Source organism: Streptopelia decaocto (genome assembly GCF_964273445.1).
Source record: "Streptopelia decaocto genome assembly, chromosome: 1".
NCBI lineage: Eukaryota > Metazoa > Chordata > Aves > Columbiformes > Columbidae > Streptopelia > Streptopelia decaocto.
Window position 1 is genome coordinate 56,905,104 of NC_138663.1, and position 19,376 is coordinate 56,924,479.

The 19,376-nt window shown below is 36.6% G+C and overlaps 1 protein-coding gene across 3 annotated transcripts in view; it reads right to left on the reverse strand.

Moving 5' to 3' along the window:
• RAB3IP (RAB3A interacting protein) overlaps positions 1-19,376 on the reverse strand; it is a 33,659-nt gene that overhangs the window by 4,625 nt on the left and 9,658 nt on the right. For 2 of the 3 annotated variants that reach the window (XM_082057823.1, XM_082057822.1), the window contains exons 4-8: positions 11,782-11,877; positions 9,143-9,220; positions 8,489-8,692; positions 3,641-3,769; positions 1,221-1,333 (exon numbers count right to left, since the gene is read on the reverse strand). In XM_082057823.1, coding sequence (XP_081913949.1) covers positions 1,221-1,333; positions 3,641-3,769; positions 8,489-8,692; positions 9,143-9,220; positions 11,782-11,877 — 620 coding nt within the window. The remainder of the gene's footprint in view (positions 1-1,220; positions 1,334-3,640; positions 3,770-8,488; positions 8,693-9,142; positions 9,221-11,781; positions 11,878-19,376) is intronic. The other variant, XM_082057824.1, reaches the window with a different exon arrangement.

The following is a 19,376-nucleotide window of genomic DNA, read 5'->3' on the forward strand; positions in this document are numbered from 1 at the left end:
TCCTAACTGCTCTTTAATGATACATGACTTGTTTCAGGAGCTTCTGGCTGTCCAGCTTCTCTACTCCATTCATGGAACACAGCTCACAGTGGTGTATCTGGGACTTGCAATCACCACCCCCTGAGTAGCTCCATTACTGGTGCTGGGGCCCCTTCTGATGAGGGGGGTACAGCTCAAAGAGCCTCTTTTCTGGTGACAAGAGTAAGCTGGAGAATATATGAATCCCTGAATTTTGTAAGCTAGAAAGGATCAAATACTAAGTTTAAAAAACCCAAAATTTTCATTTTATGCAGCTGCTTTAATGAGAAAGTAAAAGGTTTTGAAATCTGTTCAAAGTATTTATTCTCCCACTCAGAAACAGGAAAAACTAAAAACCAATAAGCAATGAGAAATTTAAAAAAAAAAAATCCTAAGAGCCAACTGAAAACATTTTGATGCAAGTTTTCTATCAGAAAATTGAGCTCTGACAGAGAGTTGTCAACTTGTCCAAAAGATCACCAACAGAAAAGTCAAGGCTTTCTCAAGATTTGGAAAGCTCCAGATTAACACTGACCTTGCTTGCTTAAGCTCAACATACACTAAAGCATACTACAAATCCCATCCATCAAAGCTCAGGGCCTCAGCACGTCACTCCCACCTACCGTCAATATCTCTATCAGTACCTGACAAATCTTGCTTCAGATTCCTCTAGAACCATTCCAAAATTTCTAAGATAATCTTCCTGTCATTGAAGCACACTACCTGCTTTAGGTTCAAACTCATCTTCATTCCCACTTCATTGCATGCCTCCTGCTCAAATTCACCCTTGTCAGTGTGCTACGTCCTAAATTCATTATGCTACAAATATTCTAGATGTCCAATATTCAGCCTCTACTATTTCAACACCTACTTCTTTCATGGCGCTTTTCAGTGTCATGATGGTCTCCTCCCAGGAAGTGAATGTTCATTTTGTGGTCAATGCATCAAGTGAATAGCTCTCCCAAAAAGTGAATGTGTCTTAATAAAAAGACTAATAAAGAACAAACCTTTTAAGTTTAATTTATTACTTGCTTACTTTCCCCACAAAATTTTGTAGCAGCAATCTCAAAGTCTTAAATTTTAGGAAATAAAGTTTAAGATACAGAAATTTGACTGGGGTGATCAGCTGATAGCAGCTTTCTCAGTCCAAGAGTTATCTTAAATCAGTCAAGATTCCTCCTCTGTCTGTTTGCTTAACATACTTTGGTCCCCCACATTCAACTGCAGAAGCTTTCACAAATCGAACAGGTTGCAAGCCAACAGGTTCAATACTCAGAGTGTTGTTTTCCACAGCTTCCAGAACAGCTGAGGCCAACTGCAAAAGAAATTTAGAAAGCAGTTAAAAACAGCTCTGCATTATCTATTGCTTCAAAGCAGTGACATATCTCTTCTTCTGTAAAGCTAGAAACAGGGAAATAAAAAAAAATTTAAAAAAAAAAATCAACTCACCAAACAGAAATCCAGTTACAAATGAGATTTTGCTTTCATTGTGAGAGAAAGGTTCCATTTCCAGGCTTCTGTTTAAATTTTGCCCTCCAAATAACCCTGCCAACCCTGAGGCAAGATAACTGCCTTTACAGCCAGGAATGTAGTCAAGCATGTTTAAATGCTAACTGTCTTTTCAGTCATTCTTCATAAGCTCAAGTAGCACATACAATTGTACAGGCAGTGTTCTTGTCAGAGACTGGAAATGGCACAAACTTTATTTTAAAAAACTGTTCTAATATTGTGTTCTATGGAAACGCAAAATGATGCAGCATGCTTTCCCATCTTGCAATAAAACAAGTGAATATTATGTCATTGTTTTTCAGCCAAAGATAGTTTTGGAAAGGTGTTCATACAAATAAGACAGACCAATATATGGAAAAGCCAACATAACATAACGAAAAGCCAGTTGCAACTTTCAAACACTAGTCCAGTTAAAATATCATCTTCATGAAACAAAGTGCAACTTTCCTCAGGCTTTTTATGCTAATTCTTTATAAACACACAATCATAAGACACTAGAAATATCTTCAATTTGTTTGACTAGACTCAACACTTGTCCAAGACTCCTGTTTAAGTATGGACAAGTAATAGCCCTTACTTGATTTAAAAGAGGATGCAATTTATGTTATTAGTGAAATAATTCTGTGCCAAAGCTCCTTCCTACTGAGTGATAAATATATTTTTCTATTGTACCTTGAGTATTTTAAAACCAGAGTGTTACTATTACAGTAGTTCACATGAAACACTCTTTCTTTGCCATCTCTCAAAAGCAAAACAAAACACTACACATATACACAAGAGGCTACTGAGGGTTATCGTAATACTTCAACCATTCAGATAACTACATTCCCAATTATTCAGAAATGCTATACATGTGCAGTTTATTGTTTAATTTAACTGTACACTAGTTTATTGCTATTCAAGTGAAAACAGAAGTTGGTCACTATACACAGCATCTCGAAACAATAATGATAGAACTGACAAATGCTAAGAGCCTCATTCTTTCCTTAAGAGGAAATACAAATCTACAGTAATTATATCACCACTGAGGCAGAAAAAAACCAAAACAAAACAAAATGAAGTTGCTGGGAAAGACAATGGGGTGCCCTATTTACACATACTACAGAGCAATTTAATTCCTATAGTAACGAAGTTAAGTTTTTAGTGGGAGAGGTTCATAGGATGCTGCACATCAACCATAATGAACTGGCACACAATTAACCAAGAGATTGTGTATGCTTATGGCCAGCAAGTAACAGCAGATTAAAAGCATGGGAAAAGAACATAACGCCACATGAAAACAACAGATTAAACATTATGAAGAAAATTTTCCATGTGTGGTGTTTAATTTTATCGGGAAAAAATATAAAGTCTGAGGGTTTTAAAATTTGTTAGTCTTATTTTAATAGAGATCTAAGAATACGGTCCCTTTCCCCTAGAGACTCATACCACAACTACAGCCTGTAAATTCTGCTTAAGAGCAAAAACCAAGTAAAGCAGTTGGAATCAGTACCATATTATTCCCAGAATGGGTAAAACTCCAGTCTTTCCTCTGTATGGGAGAGTGTGTGGGAATAACACATGGAAAGGTCTCATAATTTGTTTCGTCTTAAACCATACTCCCAGATCCCATACTCACATCAGATCCCAAAGTCTAACTCAAACCCCTCCAAGAAAACACCCAGGCTTGCAGCCTGCTCTGACTGATGTGAGAAAACTTCTCTGCAAAACTAAACATACTGGTCTCTACTGCCCCCTATACAAACAAGAGACAGTGACAGGACACTTTCTACAAAACAGTATATTTGAAACATCAGGAAAAACACCACCATCCATTCCTACGAATATCAAACTCTGCCAGACAGAGTAACATCTAGAGAAGTAGACCAAAAAGACCATATCTGGAATAGCACAATGGTGAAGAAAAAATGATCATTTCAATACTCTAGAATAAACTTTAGCACTTCACTGTCATATTCTAAAGAAAATTTCTAAAGAAAAAAAAAAAAACACACACACAAACAAAAAACCCTGTTAAACTTCATATATGAAAACATTTTTAATAGTCTATTGGCTTCACATAACATATTTAACGGAAAAGTGTCAGTGACCACATTTAGACCATTTGTATTACCTCACTTTTTGAGAAAGTTAAACATGGAAAAATATCTTCCCGATAAATTTTGTCCAAGAAAGGACATGTTCGGTCCATAGTAGGCTCATCCTTCCAAGATCTGAATTCATTGTACAAAGATAGGTCAGCCTAGAACACAAAGATTCATATATTTTAGTACTGTGATTATCACACTAGTGTCTATCATTTGCAAATATCCACAGGTAAATAATGAGCATTAAAACTAAATGCTTTCTATTGTACTGTGAAGGAAAGCTATTGTGCCTCAGCTATAAACACCTTCTAAAATCCACTTTCCTAAGACTGTAAATATAAGCAAGTCAAACCATATCATTTTCAAGACACAGATTCAATGCATTTATTAGTCACCACAAGACCAGGGACAAACTAATTACCGCTCCCCCATTTCCAAAGCTTCCAGGATAGCTTTGAAACATTTAACTGATTGTTCAACAGAAAAAAAGCCCAAAATTAATTTGCTTCTTGATGCATTTTCATTACAGTATTTTAGTCCATCTCCATTTCTGCAAGTTAAAGCAGAGACATCTAAAGAAAACAACTGCAATCCTATACATCTTATATGTTCACCCTGCATCTGAATATAACACACTGCTCTCCAAACACTAAAAGAAAACAGACCTTTAACACATTGAACATAATAACACAGGAAAAAAGGAATTCAATATACAAATCAATTAACACTATTCTCCTATTTTTCATCTTTATGCTCCAACTCCCTACTACACCATGCTCTGTGTTAGGAAGAGATGGTTTTATCTGCTTCAAAAGCACATTGTTTTGTTATTTCCACATTGAGATCAGCTTAGTAGTGGGAAGGCACATACCCAGCCTGGCGTTCAGGAGTCTAGTACTAGGTTGCTATTGAAAAAAAAAACAACAAAAAAATCATCACATTTGCATTATGGGACAGCCTGTCCCACAGGCTGGGGTTACTTGAGAAGGATCCTGCTCACAGGCGCCAACGCTGCTCCAAGATGTGGACCAAGCAGCATGGGGTTAAGCGCTTCCAACACATACTCCTAACTCAATGTACAAGACTAATGCCATCCTGCTCCTCAGATACAACACTATCCTCAGATAGGTTTTGACATTCTGCTGACACAGACTTGAGCACCTCTCCCCTCCAACTGGTTGTTAAATCCCTTCCTTGTTGATAGCAGAAGTATACTCCTAAAACCCAAACTTAAAGCTAAAGGATGTACGCTGCAGGCCAAAGATAAGCCAGGATGTGATTTTTATAAAGTTTGTAGTATTAAAAACAAATAATATGGATGAGATAGTGAAAGAGGGAAAACAACATATGCTAATAATTAAAACAATTGATTCTTAATCTTATGAAAAGATCAGTACACTGCTTTGAATCAACCTCTTTCAGTCTTTCGTTGTTTTCCCATGCATTACCCCTTCTCTGAACTCCCAGCATTTCACCATTCTTTTACATACATATTTTGGGGAGTTCTTTCATCATTTTTGCTGGGGTTTTTTTAATTGAAATAGAACCTACGAAAATTAGACTGGTAAATTTGTTTTGCTACCTGCCCTACACTCAGGTACAATCATCTTAATTAAGCCAGTCCATAATTGTTCTGGTTGCTAAGCCACCAACCTCATTGTACAAATGAAATTCAATAGGTGTAACTTGCTCCCTAAAGGAACATTTCCCATATACCTTAAAACGCATCTCAGATCTGGCTTTAAAATGAACACAATCAAGAGATATCACCAGGGGAAAAAAAAAAAAATATATTTGTACTATATGCTTCTGAAAATTAAGATGCATTCTTTATTAACTTGGTTATTTTATAGATTTAACTCAATTTCCCCCAAACCTGCAATTTATAATGAAGCTGCTGTGGAAAAAACTGCTGAGTGAATGATGCTTGATGCTCTGCCTTTCCAACCTGCACGGTGCTACACGTGTATCTCCTCCCTACCTTTACTAGCACTTTAACTAGATCAAAGTTTTCATCACCTGCAATTAAATATATAGTCAATTGTAATAATAATTCTAGATAAATATCTAATGTTTTCATTTTACAGCAAAATACAACATCAGAGAAACATTTTAGCTATTCAAACACCACTGATGCATTTATCAGCATTTACACTGAATGGATGCTACTCAACTGCCTAAGACCCAGGCAGCTACTCAGCTTGGCTAAATCTTTTTAATACCTAAATTAATTAGACATTTCTACTTATCCTAGAGGCTACTCCCACACACTAGAAAGCATTTCTATGCAAGGCTGGCACCTTTCTGGCTCCACTGCAATTTAAGGTAGACAGCCAGCCACTCTAACTCTGTCTACATTCCACAAAGAAACCCGAGAGTTGACAGGTATTCCACCCAGCTTTATCCAGCATCTCAAAATGCAAAGCTCTGGGTGGTAGATTCTCCATAAGGGTCCAAAGCTGTATCTGCCCGCACCACAAGGCCACTACATACCCCTGAGCAAGGGTACTCTCAGCCCCCTTTTTGAAGCTGAGTCACTCAGCATCAGAAGAACAACATGCAAAAGGGGAACCCAACTCAGTGGCAAGAGCATTTAGCAAGAAGGGGGAATAATTAGGGTTTCAGACCCAGCTCCCAGAAATGCAAAGACATTTACCTTAAACCAAAAATAAACAAAAGGAGTAAACAAAACCACAAAGCACTGGATAACAAAAGCAGCAGGGCAGGCATGTCTGCTCTACTTAAAGCAACGTGCCAACCACCGTGCCAGAGGTAGCCTTGCTTTCTTCACTCCATGCCGCACTTCATTAAATACTCTTGCTTAGAAAGAGAGACAAAAAGACTCAAGTCCCAGTGAGTGAAAACTCCATGTCTTTCTCACTGATCCCCAGGGCTGTCACTGGAAGAAACAGTCATCTGTTTTGAGCAGGTCACCTGTTTTGGGTTGGACTAGATGATCTCCAGAGGTCCCTTCCAAGCCTAAACATTCTGTGTGACTCTGGCAGCCTCGAAGTGTCTCCTTACACAGCCAATGGAAAGGAAACTGAACTGAAGAAACACGTCAAGCAAACCGGACCTTCTGCAGCATATGCTTCACATTCACCACTTTTTCTCCACAAGAAAATCAAGGCAAAACAGATTTCTCCCCTCTCTCACTCTTGCCTGGCACTTAAAAATTTCATTGAGTCATGACCTCAAGTGTAATGCTTACAAAGTAATTGGACTCTATCCCAGCTCTTGCATTTTCTGAAGAGCAACAAGGATTCACTATGAATAAGGAAAACTTATCAACCTGGATACCACTGAAAAAGGCAGGCAGGATGCAAACTTTTTTTTTTTTTTTAAGCCAAAGTATGAAAAAGAAACTTGACAACGCCTTTATTTTCTAGATGTATAATATAAATTATTTAATGATAACTCGCAAAACAAAGTCTAAAACTGGCCACTATCAATCACAGTAAAGATCCAGTGAGCCTGTTACCTGTTTGACAATGGCCAGAATCACAGAGCTGGGGGCAGAGCAGCTGGAGAGGAAAGACACAGACATCTTCATTTTACAGCCTCCCAGTTTCTAGCAACAGTACTTAAAGAAGCTTCCTAAGCCAAATGTCATATCTGCCTTCTATATATACACCTTGACAGGCTTTTCTTTTGTCACTTTGCATGACTACATTTTGAACACATTCATATTTTTAATCTTACTATCTCATGACAATGTGTTGTAAAGTTTCGTTATGTACTGACTGAAACTTATTTTCCTTTTAGTTTCCAGGGTTCTCTTATTACAAGAAATCATTAATATTTGTGCACCACTCATCTTCCCCATGTCACATATGACTGTAGAGATTTTTGATCTTCCTCAAGTGTCTCCCTCTACACAGAAATACTTCCATAGCCTTGGCCATCTATATCACACCTCTTCATATTTTCATTATGTCCTTTCAGAGAAGAAGATATTATAGATGCATACATAGACACACACATTTACTACATGTTTATACAGCAGTATAATGCTTTTTCTTTTGCTACCTATTCCTTTCCTAACAAATTCTAAGGCTCTGTGGGTCTATGACCATCCCTGAGCACTGAGATGGTATTTTCAGATGATTATCCACAAGTACACTATATTATTTTCCAGCACAGTATAGCTATTTCTAAGCCCACAACTGCATGGCTGCTAGAATTGCATTTTTTCCTAGATGCCTCATTTCTAATTTATTGGTTTTGAATTTTATCCACTGTTCTACTAACCACTCAGTATCACAAGATCCTTCTCCAGTCCTCAATCATTTTTTGCTACTACCATTCCAAGGACTCAAGCACTAACCTGTCACCTCATTATTTCCCCATTTTCAATCACATGGGTAGATTAAAAAAAAATCATCACAGGCCCCTCTGGGACTCCAGTGGTAACTTGCCTCCTGTTCTCTAATAAATCATTGATTCAGTCTTTTCTCTGGATTCTTTCTCCCATTATTGATATATTAAACAATTCTTCCTCTTCTCTGTGACAGCTTATGAAACATTTATGAAAGTTTATGAACTTCTGGTGATGGACTTTGTAAAAAGGTGCCAGGACTTATCATTCAGTTATATTGTATTTTTCTGTTTTAACATTCCCATCTTTAAATTATTTATTCCCCAATTTCAAATCTGAGTCTTCCCTTAATGATTTCAAGGTAAACAAGACCTGGAAAAATCACCACCTATTGGTACATTAAAAAAACACCCAAAAACTTCCTTTCATTAATGAAAAATATCTCTAAAATGGTCACTATTACAGGGAGATTTAATATATACTAGATTTACTGTGAGTAAAACAAAACTATAAAGCCAGCTTATCAGCAAAAAGCAGACAATCCTTGTACAGTTACCTCTTTACAGTCTTTCACAATTGGTTGCATCATGGTAAGGTCCTGATGACTGCCACCCATAGCACTGCTTGTACTTTTGTTTCTCGCATGGCCTTTCTTAAAAGGGGTTTTTCCAGCAGACTGAAACTCCTTAGTTGGAGATGTTGGTGAAGTAGACAGTACTAGTGTTTTCAATGCTGCTACTTCAGCCTGGAGAACATCAATCTGAAGGGGTGTGGGGAGGTAGGGGAAAAAAGTCAGTAACAAACAAAAATATACTATCCTATGAATCTGTTAAATACTTCAACAAAAATTACAGTTATCTTGGTTCAAATTAAGACTCCATATTCCAACAGTACTAACACACAGATGCCTATGCAATTGCATAGTGTAGTAACACCAGTTTCCTATGCATGTGGCTAGCTATCTGATATGATGCTGAACCACAAGCTCTGTGTCCATAGGTGTTAGTTAAGAATATGCAACACAAAACAACTTAGTATATATTTTAATAATGCATACAGGTAACGCTCTATTTTACTGCCAGTGTTAGGTTTATGGTTGGACTCGATTCAAGGGTCTCCTCCAACCAAAGTGATTCTATGATTTCATCTTTACGATTCACACTTTATAACCACGTGAAAAGACCAAGCAAACAAGTCAGAAAAAACTCACCTTTCCCTGTGCTTCTTTTAACTGTTTTTCTGCTGCAGCTTGTTTGACATTAGCTTCTTTAACCATTTTGTGTGCTTCCTATAAAAAAAAAAAAAATTATTTAGTGTAAATGCTTCACACAAATTTACAAGATCCAGTAAGAAAAAAACAAAACCAAACCACTAAGGACATACTACTTGTGAATAGTAGGTTGTGCAACAATCTGAAATTAAATAGTTACACACCAAAAAATACCTACAAATCTATCATTTGGATTCATCACTGGCCCACCAAATTTTTTCTCCTTGCTCCTGAGCCCAGATTAAAAAATTCAGCAAGTCCACTCATCCCCCTCCAGTAGGAACAATACCTGTCATGAACACCAGGCTCCCATCCCACTTCAGTGGCTGACAAGTCAAGTTCCTTGACCCCCAAGAGAAAGACTTGACCAGCAGCACCAAAAGCAACATGTGCACAGTACCACATTGAAAAGAACTCCTCCCTTCTTCTGGCCAGAATAACCAGTTTCAGCCAACTGGAAATTTCTGCACGAAGGAACTGGTTGAACAACTATGAAGTCTAAATTCTTACCATCAATAAAAGACAAAGCCACAGCTTTATGGATTAATAAACATTTCTTAAGTAGAACAGAAAAAGCACTAAAAAACAATCAAAGTAAAGAAACAAGGATAAGTCAATAAAGAAGAACATGTAAAAGGACTGGGAATTTTTTAAACATCCTTTTACCTCATACCTCTAAGCCTTTTGTTCTCATAATGTATTTGTTTAGGCTCTGATCCAGCAATTTGTACCTGTGACCAAATTACTGTTCTTACTTGGTACTTACTGGAGGCAACAAACATTGAAAGATCAGGGCCACCAGCTAAATTACTTGGGATAGGATGCTTCTCATATCTGTAAAGCGCCTAGCACGTATCTGGACGCTATATAAATAAACCAAAAGAAGTTCATACATCATCAAACCAAAAGATCTGGCTCCCACTGGCATACAACGCAGCTATATAATATGGGTTTGTAAAATTCTCTTAAGTAACAACAGACACATGCAGGAATGGGAACATACACATTTATACAATGTGTACAAATACATTTAACATTGACCATGCAGTTTCTGCTTAGTGATGCACCTTTAAACGCAAAGCATGTTACAGTGCTATTACAGTGTAATAATGTAATATATACACCCAGCTGTTTAAAACAAGTCTCAGTCCTCCACTGGGATGCATTATTATAAGCTCCAGCCTATCCACTAATATGGTCGCTGAAATTAGTGGGATTCAAAACAGAAAGTGAATTCAAGAGCTGTAGATTCCAGTGCAAAAAACAAGAAACCTCGATAATGTATTTTGTTAGGGTCTCTTAATGAAACAAAATCACAAAAGAAAATTAAGGTGACATGCCCACAACAGCTGGGAGTTCTGAACAATTAAAACTCAAACAATTATTACTAACACACTGTGTATCAAACATAGCTTTAACAAAATGATACATTGTTCTAAGTTACCAGGTGTCACTAATATAAAATTTCACTGATAATCTTATTTTTATTCTTCTGTGGATAAAATATCTGCCCAACATTTTTCTCACCACCATCATACACAAGTATTTATGCTAAAAAGTACCTTTCCAGTTTCCCATTTATTCTCTATATACAGGAACTGCTTAATATTTTAAGTAACTGCTCTACCTGGATGATGAAATAAATGCTCTGCCAACCCACCAAGAAGCTTGGAATTTGATTTCTGAATGTCAATATTTTCAAGGTTTTAATAGAACTTTTATACAAATACAACATCATAGGTTTAAATATTGTTTCTAAAACATACCTAATACTGTATCTATGCATATGCTGAAACCCAATACTTATGATCATCTCTGGACTATGAAATTCATTCTGACAGTTATAGGTATCGCAATTTAGCCTCTAGGCATTCCTATATATATTCCTATGATAAAATGAGAACTGATCCTCCAAGTATGGATTTAAGATTTTTTTTTTTTTCTGTGTAATACAAGCTCACAATCTCTGCCAGCACTACTGTCTTTTCCCCAAATGAAAAGGTCCCACTTAAAGTTCAGGCTCCTCACTGGGTAACCAGGTTCTACCCTGGTACATCACTCAGTTTTCAAGTTTCTTTTCAAGTTTGTGCAACTAGCATGCTGCCAGACCCAAAATTCAAAAGCTGAAAGCATGGCTTAGTTAGATACTTGCTGCCTCCGTTGATCTGCAGTTGATCTGCAATTACGCTGGGGTTTTGTTGTTTTGGTTGGTTTTTGTTTAGTCACCATGGCAACCCCAGATTTGGCTTTTATCTAGATAGCCTTGTTGTCAGACAGAGAACCCATCTTGAAGTAGTTATGCCAAAAAATAAGTCTAAATAGGTTTAAGTTTTCTGATACGCTTTCCTTATTTTCTTCATTTTGTATCTAGGCGGATGGACAAGCTCAACAAAGTCTCTTTCAACTAAGTGAAAAGTCTACTGCTTGCTCTTCAGCCTCTACTTCAACACACCCGGGTCTTCAGGACAAATCCCTTTATAAGCTTATTGTAGAAAAATTCAGCATACAATATACTGATTCTGCATAAAACATCTGTCTCAGCTTCCTTTAAGTATATCACATGGAAGACTCCAACAAACCTCAAACAGACTAGCTGTAAGTTCTTCCAATTCCTGTCCAAGTTGATCTCGCACTTTAGAAAGCCTTTCACATTCTTCATCTTTTAACTTCAGCTCCTATGGAAAATTGAAAGTTATTTATTCTGACTTAGAGTAGTAATTTGGCCTTTTAAAGCTAATACCAAAGAGAGGGGGAAGAAAAAAAAAAATAATTAGAGGAACATATAACCTTTGCTAAAGAAAGCCTTTCAAAATAGTAATCTTTACACTAGAAGCAATTAAATTAGTGCTGTACATACATATAGCTATTCTTCCTGCTATACAACAATACACCAGGCCAATCTAAAGTATCTCTAACCTAGACATCAGCATTTCCAAAATATTCTGAAGTAAAAAAAAAAAAAAAAAAAAAAAAAAAAGCTTTTTTTCCCCAAAAGTATAGAAGACTTAAATCACTTAAATTACAGATCAAATTAATTATTGGGACAGACAGAACACCATCTCTGTTTATCCATTCTTTAACAGACACTTAAAGAAAGCAATCCTTTAAAAAAAATTTAAAAATTAAAAAAGCTTTGTCTCAAGACAATTTCCAATGCTAAAAGAATCTTAAAATATATTTTACTATAAATATTCTCCTGCGTATCTCCTTATAACTAATACAATTCCAAAAATCATACCCTGGTTCTTGTTTATGCAGGTATATAAATCAAACTAAAGCAACTTAATGAAATTCAAAATGTTATTTGTCTACACTACTAAAATTTGAGTGAAGAAAGCCTGACCATACCACCTGTTAAGTAACATTTTAACACAGATTTGGCAGGATGAGGGTTACACATGCCCAATCTCATCTGTATCGTCCCATGTCTGAGGGAAAAGTGGGGTAATTTGCAGAGAAGTACAAAAAGTTTGACAAGGAATTTGAAAGAAGGGTTCCTGTCCCTTTTCCAGCCATTAAACCCTGGAATCTCTTGCAAGAAAAAGGATGGAGAGGAAAAGGGAAAGAAAAGTAGCAGACAGCCCGCTCTGACCTTTCAAGCTTTTTCTGGTTTTGGCCATAGCTTTCCCCCTTCTAATTGTTGTTCTTATTTTCCCCCTGCCAGGCTAGCTATTGAAATACAGGACTCAAGCCTGTCACTGACATGTTAAAGACTCCAAATGTGATCTGGCAATGATTGGCTTTGAAAATGTCCAGAAACCAGCAAACAAAACCGCTGCCCTTCAGAAAACTCTGGGAGGCCAGTCACTACAAAGCCATACAAAGGCCCAAATGGCAGCAGCTTCCCTTGTGTTTTTGGGAGGTGGTTAGTGTTTCTCCTCAGGTCTTCATGACTGAGTAACGTTGTACACAATGATGTGGGAAACTACATCTTGCCTTGTAGCATACTGATACTAGGTCTTGCTCTCAATTTCTGCACTGCTAAATTCAAAAAGTGTTTAAGGACTGTTCTAGACTCATTGAGTATCAAAGGCCTTAGTGCTCCCTTCTTTTATTTGGTTTTAACTTTGGACATAGATTGACTTTTAGTCTAGTTTGTTTTCTGTTTTCATTCTTTGCTTTCCAAATGTGATCTTTTAACTATTCTGAAAGGTACCACATAAACAATGGGGTTTTTCCGAACATGGTGTTTCTCAAATGGTACTCAACTTTTACTTACTAGCTACAAATCTGTACACAGTGACCTATCTGCGCGCTCTCTCAAAAAAAAGGCAAGAAAATAGCTACAGGTGGGGGGAAGAGAAGGAAAAAGGAATATAAAAAGCCAGAGAAAATAAATACTGGGAAAAAAATAAGAGGTTAAAAAGAGAGGGAGAAAAAAATTAATTAATAGTATTTCCCATATAAAGTAGGGTTCTTAATAAGGGAATTAGAGATTCTGAGACAAAATGCTTAAAGCTGAAGTTTCACATGTTCCTATGCATGCAAAGGATACACCAACACAATTCCTTTGCTTTACTTCACTGATTTGTAAGGAAAATGCTACATACACATCAACACATCTTAAAAGGAGGTTATATTAATATTCAGGTCAAGAGTTAACATACAATGAAGACACAAGTACCCCAGGTTCACTTTTGGGCTACCACTATCAATACACTATGTTAAGTAAGGTAGTTACAGTTTTGCCTGCAACTAGAAAGGTTAGGGAGGTTTAGATTAAACTTTGGGCAGATAAGTAAAGCTACTTAACGAAAACAAGGAGGAGACAATACCAGGCAGTCTACTACGCATGGCTGCTTAGCTGGATTTGTCAAACACTGGGCGAGTTTCCATGACATGATTCAGGAGGAGAATAATATAACACATTATTTTGCCAAGCAAGTTTAACAGCTCGCATTTGTTTGTTGTGTTGTTGTTTTTTTTTTTTTTTAAACAGGGCAGAAATAGAGAGTGCCCAAAGCAAAAGCTCAGCAGTTGTTAGAAACATTACTACTGTCTGTGTCTTAAAGGCATTACTGAAGCCTTCCCAGCCATACACTATACAGAGACAGAAAAGACAACTGTGTGTGCTGGACTACTTATCTAGGCTGCAGTCCTTCTCACATTACTGTTCTGAAAAAGTAGCTACATGGAGATGAACTATTACAAAGCACACCACACATGATAGGCAAGTAAAAAAAATATATCTTGCATAGGAAAAAAAATCTTAAAGTTAAAAAAACCTTCCTATATTAAAGAGTCATATTACTGTTTATTTAACTTTGATCTTCACACAGACTCCAAGGTGGGTCTTTACAAAGAACCAGTGAAACAAGATATGCAAATTACTGCTTCAAAATCATTCATATTTTAAATTCTAGAAAGAAAATCATCCTGCACCTAGTTCAGCAATTTAACCAAGTCAGAACTAGAAGCAGAAGGAAAGAGCAAAAATTTTCTACAGATATCACCTAAAATCAGAACCAAGGGATACTTCTGAATTCTGAAGCTGTCAAAAAGTTTGTATTTATATTCAAATACATTTCTGCTTGACTGGTCTTCACTCAGCACTCCAGTTAAACAAGCTACACAAAACTTACTGAACTGCAATCACACTTACAAGGGTATTTAATGTAAGCAAAGGTCCTGAGTATCTTTTCAGAGATAAGAGCATTTCACAAACCATTGAATTATCATCTTATGGTGTAGGTGAAGATGCTTCTTTTTTGCTTGTATGCAGTTATCTACTTGCCTGAGAAAATTTCTGTCCCTATGACACCCTATAACAGCATCAGTCAGCAGTGTGGAAACTGAAGATTTTCATCACTGAAAGACAGTGAGGAGCTGCTAAAAAACACCTTCAGAGAACCAACCCATCTTTAACAATCACAAGCCAGCGACCTTAAAATTCAGCTGCAATTTGTGTAAGAAAAGCCTGAAAGCGTGTTCTTCAGTGGAGTTCCGGGATGGTGTATTATTCTGGAGCATCTTCATTATTATAGTTCCTTAACTTATAAACAAATTACAACAAAAACTCAAGAATGCTGAATGGACTGTACAGTACTACTAGAATTCCTGGATACTTATTGTGAATCTATTTATTCATTAATTCATGAAGAGTTTTAAAATGTCATGTTTTACTGCTGAAAAACAGATTTAACTGCCAGTACAAAACCTCCATAATCCTGGCAAGAGCCTCTGTTACATTGGATTCTTTGACAACACAGGTCTAACAACAACAAAAATCTGCTTCAAAACCTGTATCAATACAATAAATCTGAAGACCAGAGATCAAACTGTAATACTCTGTTTCTGAGATGAATAATGCATACAGAAATTAAGGCCTTTGAAAGAAAAATCCAGAGCTCAGGATCAGGTTCTTAGACTATTACTATGTTGAAGTTTACAATACCACATTCTATACTGTCACTTGTGTCACAAGAATCACTGTATCAGTGTGCAAAAAACCTCTCAATTTCACTCTACTAGGGCAATATCAGTAATTCAGATTTCTACCCTGCTTCCCAAAAATAAGACAGGGTCTTATATCAATTTTTGCTCCAAAAGATGCACTAGGGCTTATTTTCAGAGGATGTCTTATTTTTCCATGAACGACAATCTACATTTATTCTTGAACAAAAAAAATCAACATTTATTCAAATATATTCATGTCATCATATTTTGGAACACAATCATAACTCTTTGATCTGTGCATGAGCCCGGCTCTTGCCAACCTTTATTGTTTTGGGTCTCATGGGGTCCTCTGAGTGTGATTCTTTTGGAGGTGTCTGCTTTTCTTGATGAAAAGTCTATCTGTCCTGTTGCATTCTATAGCCAATTAATTTTACCTTTTTTACATGTATAGCTGCCTGGACACTATTTAAATTGACTTTCTAATGAACTGTAACTAGTGCTTATTTTTGGAGTAGGGCTTATATTTTAAGCATCCTCAAAAATCCTGAAAAATCATGCTAGGGCTTATTTTTGGGGTAGGTTCTATTTTCAGGGAAACAGGGTACAACAACAAGACAAACATGTGTTACCAACAAGCCTACAGATATTACTCGAATGACCGTAGGAAGCATTAAATGTGTTCGCAAACTGAATACAATAATTGCAACTAATATCTCTGGTAGACTGCTCTTTCCTCATCAGAGAAAGGGGCCAAATGTCAGTGACAGCTGATAATTGTAACACTCCAAGAAAAAGACGTAACAAAACAAACCCGTTTTCCTCTACAGTCACGGATGACATCATTATATTGACAGTCTGACCGATGAGGAAATATCTTCAGGGCCAAATCATACAAAATATCACGGAAAACGTGAAATGCCACAGCTCAGAAACTACAAGCAAGTGCTGCTTAGTATGAAAAGCAAACAAAGATATTCCTTTGCAAGGACACCACTAAACTTGCACATCAAGAAACACTGGCTACCAAAATACCACTGTTCTCCCAGATGTTATCTACGTGTGGTTGATCTGCCTTCAGTAACCACAGTGCCATAGCTCAAGTCCAACACGGCAGAAAAAAATGCAAATGCATCGAGACATGAGGAGATAAGGTCCCAGGCATTGAATCACTAAAGCCTTTTAACACCTCCTCACTTTTCCTGATGCTGCTTTAAAGGGGAGCAAAACAAGGAGAAAGGTTCAGATCACCTAAAGCAAGGGCTCTTCAGCTCCATTTGACAGAATGTAGCCAGAAGTTAAGTCTTCAGTACAAAAATAGGCAAAAATGACCTGAATGGTCTCAAAGAGTGAAGAATCTATGTCATTTTAATTAAGAGGGTATTTTAAGGCAAAAGTATGTCCAATCTTACATGCTCCATTAGTGTAGAGTGCTGCCCTGCTGTTACCTCTGACCCAACCTTTCTCCCTATCTTATGACATGATTTGGTGCTGCAACCAATCTAAGTTCTAGTAGAAAGGGTATTTCCTCTCATCGAGAAACAAATTTTTCAAAGACTTCTTTTTAACAATTATCAGCAATGCTGTTTATTTTGAAAAATGAAGCCTGCAGTCTTAAGAAATACAACACATAAGCAATGGAGGGAAAAAAATAATAAGTCTTTATTCTATTCCTGAATAATTTCTTCAAGAACCATACTTAAATGTCTAATAATTACATGCCACTCATATATTCTCTAATATAAAAAAAATGAGAGCATATTAAGAAAAAATCAGATAGTGGATCCTTAAGCTTCAAAATTCCTGTTTCCTTTCTAATCACAACTGGAACAAATTCAAATCAATCTTTAACGCATATTACAATAACATACAGTTTGGGTAAGAAATCTGGAACAAATGAAAAATGCAAGACAGCAAATGTGTGTTTACTTTGTTCACTCCTAGAAAGTCCGTAAGGTTTCCAGGCTCAGTAAAGCTCATAAAACTCAACTGCAAATTGTAATTCTCATTCTTCTAACTGTTCCTAATAAACAGCACAGAGATATACAGAGAATTTAAGACCACTATGCAAAAACCAACCAGCTATACACAAGCACTACCTACTAATTATGCCCCCAGACTTTTAAACCGAGTACTCAGTGACAAAAGTGAATATACTTGGAAATAAAAGTTTAAAAACTGCATGACATATCAAATACCGCAGGGTGGACACAGCCCTTTGTGAACAGCCCTGACTTTTGGAAGAAAGCAATCAGAAATTAATTAGGGATAGAAAAACTAGTCCTCATACAGGAAGTGGAAGAAAGCTGGTATTACAGAAAGAATTTACTTATGTGCAGTCTGTAAAGACTCTTGCTATGACTTCTGTGCTACTGAGCAATTCTGAAATAGTGCAAATTTAGGAAGAAAGGCAAAGTAAGTTTTCCACCCAGTATAACACTGGCAAGAATCAACCTGATGGGTTGAGAATTAACAAGAACTGCGACATCAACGGTCTCAAATTAGCGCTGAATCGCTTTTAAGACACAAAGGGTTTGAAAACACACACCATGCAGTTAGTATGTCCTAGCAGCCTTAATGCCATTTATTTCAAAACTATTTTAAATTTCAGAGTTAAATAGGAAACACTTCAATCTTTAAGAGATAAAGTGGTATTCACTTGTATAAGATTTTTCACATAATTCCAAGGTAACAGTAGCAAATCTGAGTTATGGTTTTCAAGTATGTTACCTGTACTTTGGTATGCTGTCAGGAGCTGAAAGAGCTTTTCTAAAGCTTAAACTTTAATTTGCTCTTATTTTCTAAGGTTCCAAGTTTAACTGTTAGGATTATATATTCACATGCAAGGTCCTCAAACTTAGCTCAGGTTAATGTTTCCTTTCAGTAGTCAAATGCTAAGCAAACAAACACATTAGCAAAGGAAGCAACTACTCAGCAATAAAATAATCAACAGAAGAAGTGATGTCAGAATCCATATTTAAGATTCACATTAACAAGGACAAATGCAACTCTGACAGAAATTATGACTACATGCAACAAGATGAGGGCACAAACAGAGGAAAACAAGTCCAAACACGAGATAAGATGAGCTTAAATCTAAACAGGAGTGGAATCATGTAACAGAGAGGAAAGGGCACAGATACAAATAGCACAAAATCTACTCGTAAGTTTAAGCACAGAGTGATGTTAAAATGATAAATAATGGCTTTGCATTTATATAGCACCATTCATCCAAACAAGACAAAGCGCTTTACAAATATTAATGATTTGAGCCACAGTGTCTTCAAAGGTATTCATATTCCATTTGAAGTGTGGTGGAGCAGTACACGGAAAAACACCAGTCACATCTTCATTGCATCTTTCCTACACAAGCATTCCCCTACAAAACATCTCAAGTACCCCATTCTAAAGCATTTCTATATTCCATGACCCATGTTACACTTTTATACTCAAGGAGAAAGAAGACTCGAGAGGTATATAATCAGTGTCTATAAATACTTGTACAGTAACAATGGAGTGATAGAAAATTACTCTTATTCTCAAATGTCAAAATGAAAGAATGGTCTACGCTTCAAAGAAAAAGCGTGATAAACCAGATATTGCAGCAAAAGCTTTCCATGGTTAAACAGCAGCAGCACTAGAAAAAAAAAAAAAAAAACACACATACTATCAAGGAATAATTCTAAGACATTAGCACTGCACACATTCAGAATAACTTTACGTAAAATAATTACATAAGAAATGAGTAGACTCAGACTGCACCTTCTGGCCCATCTATCAT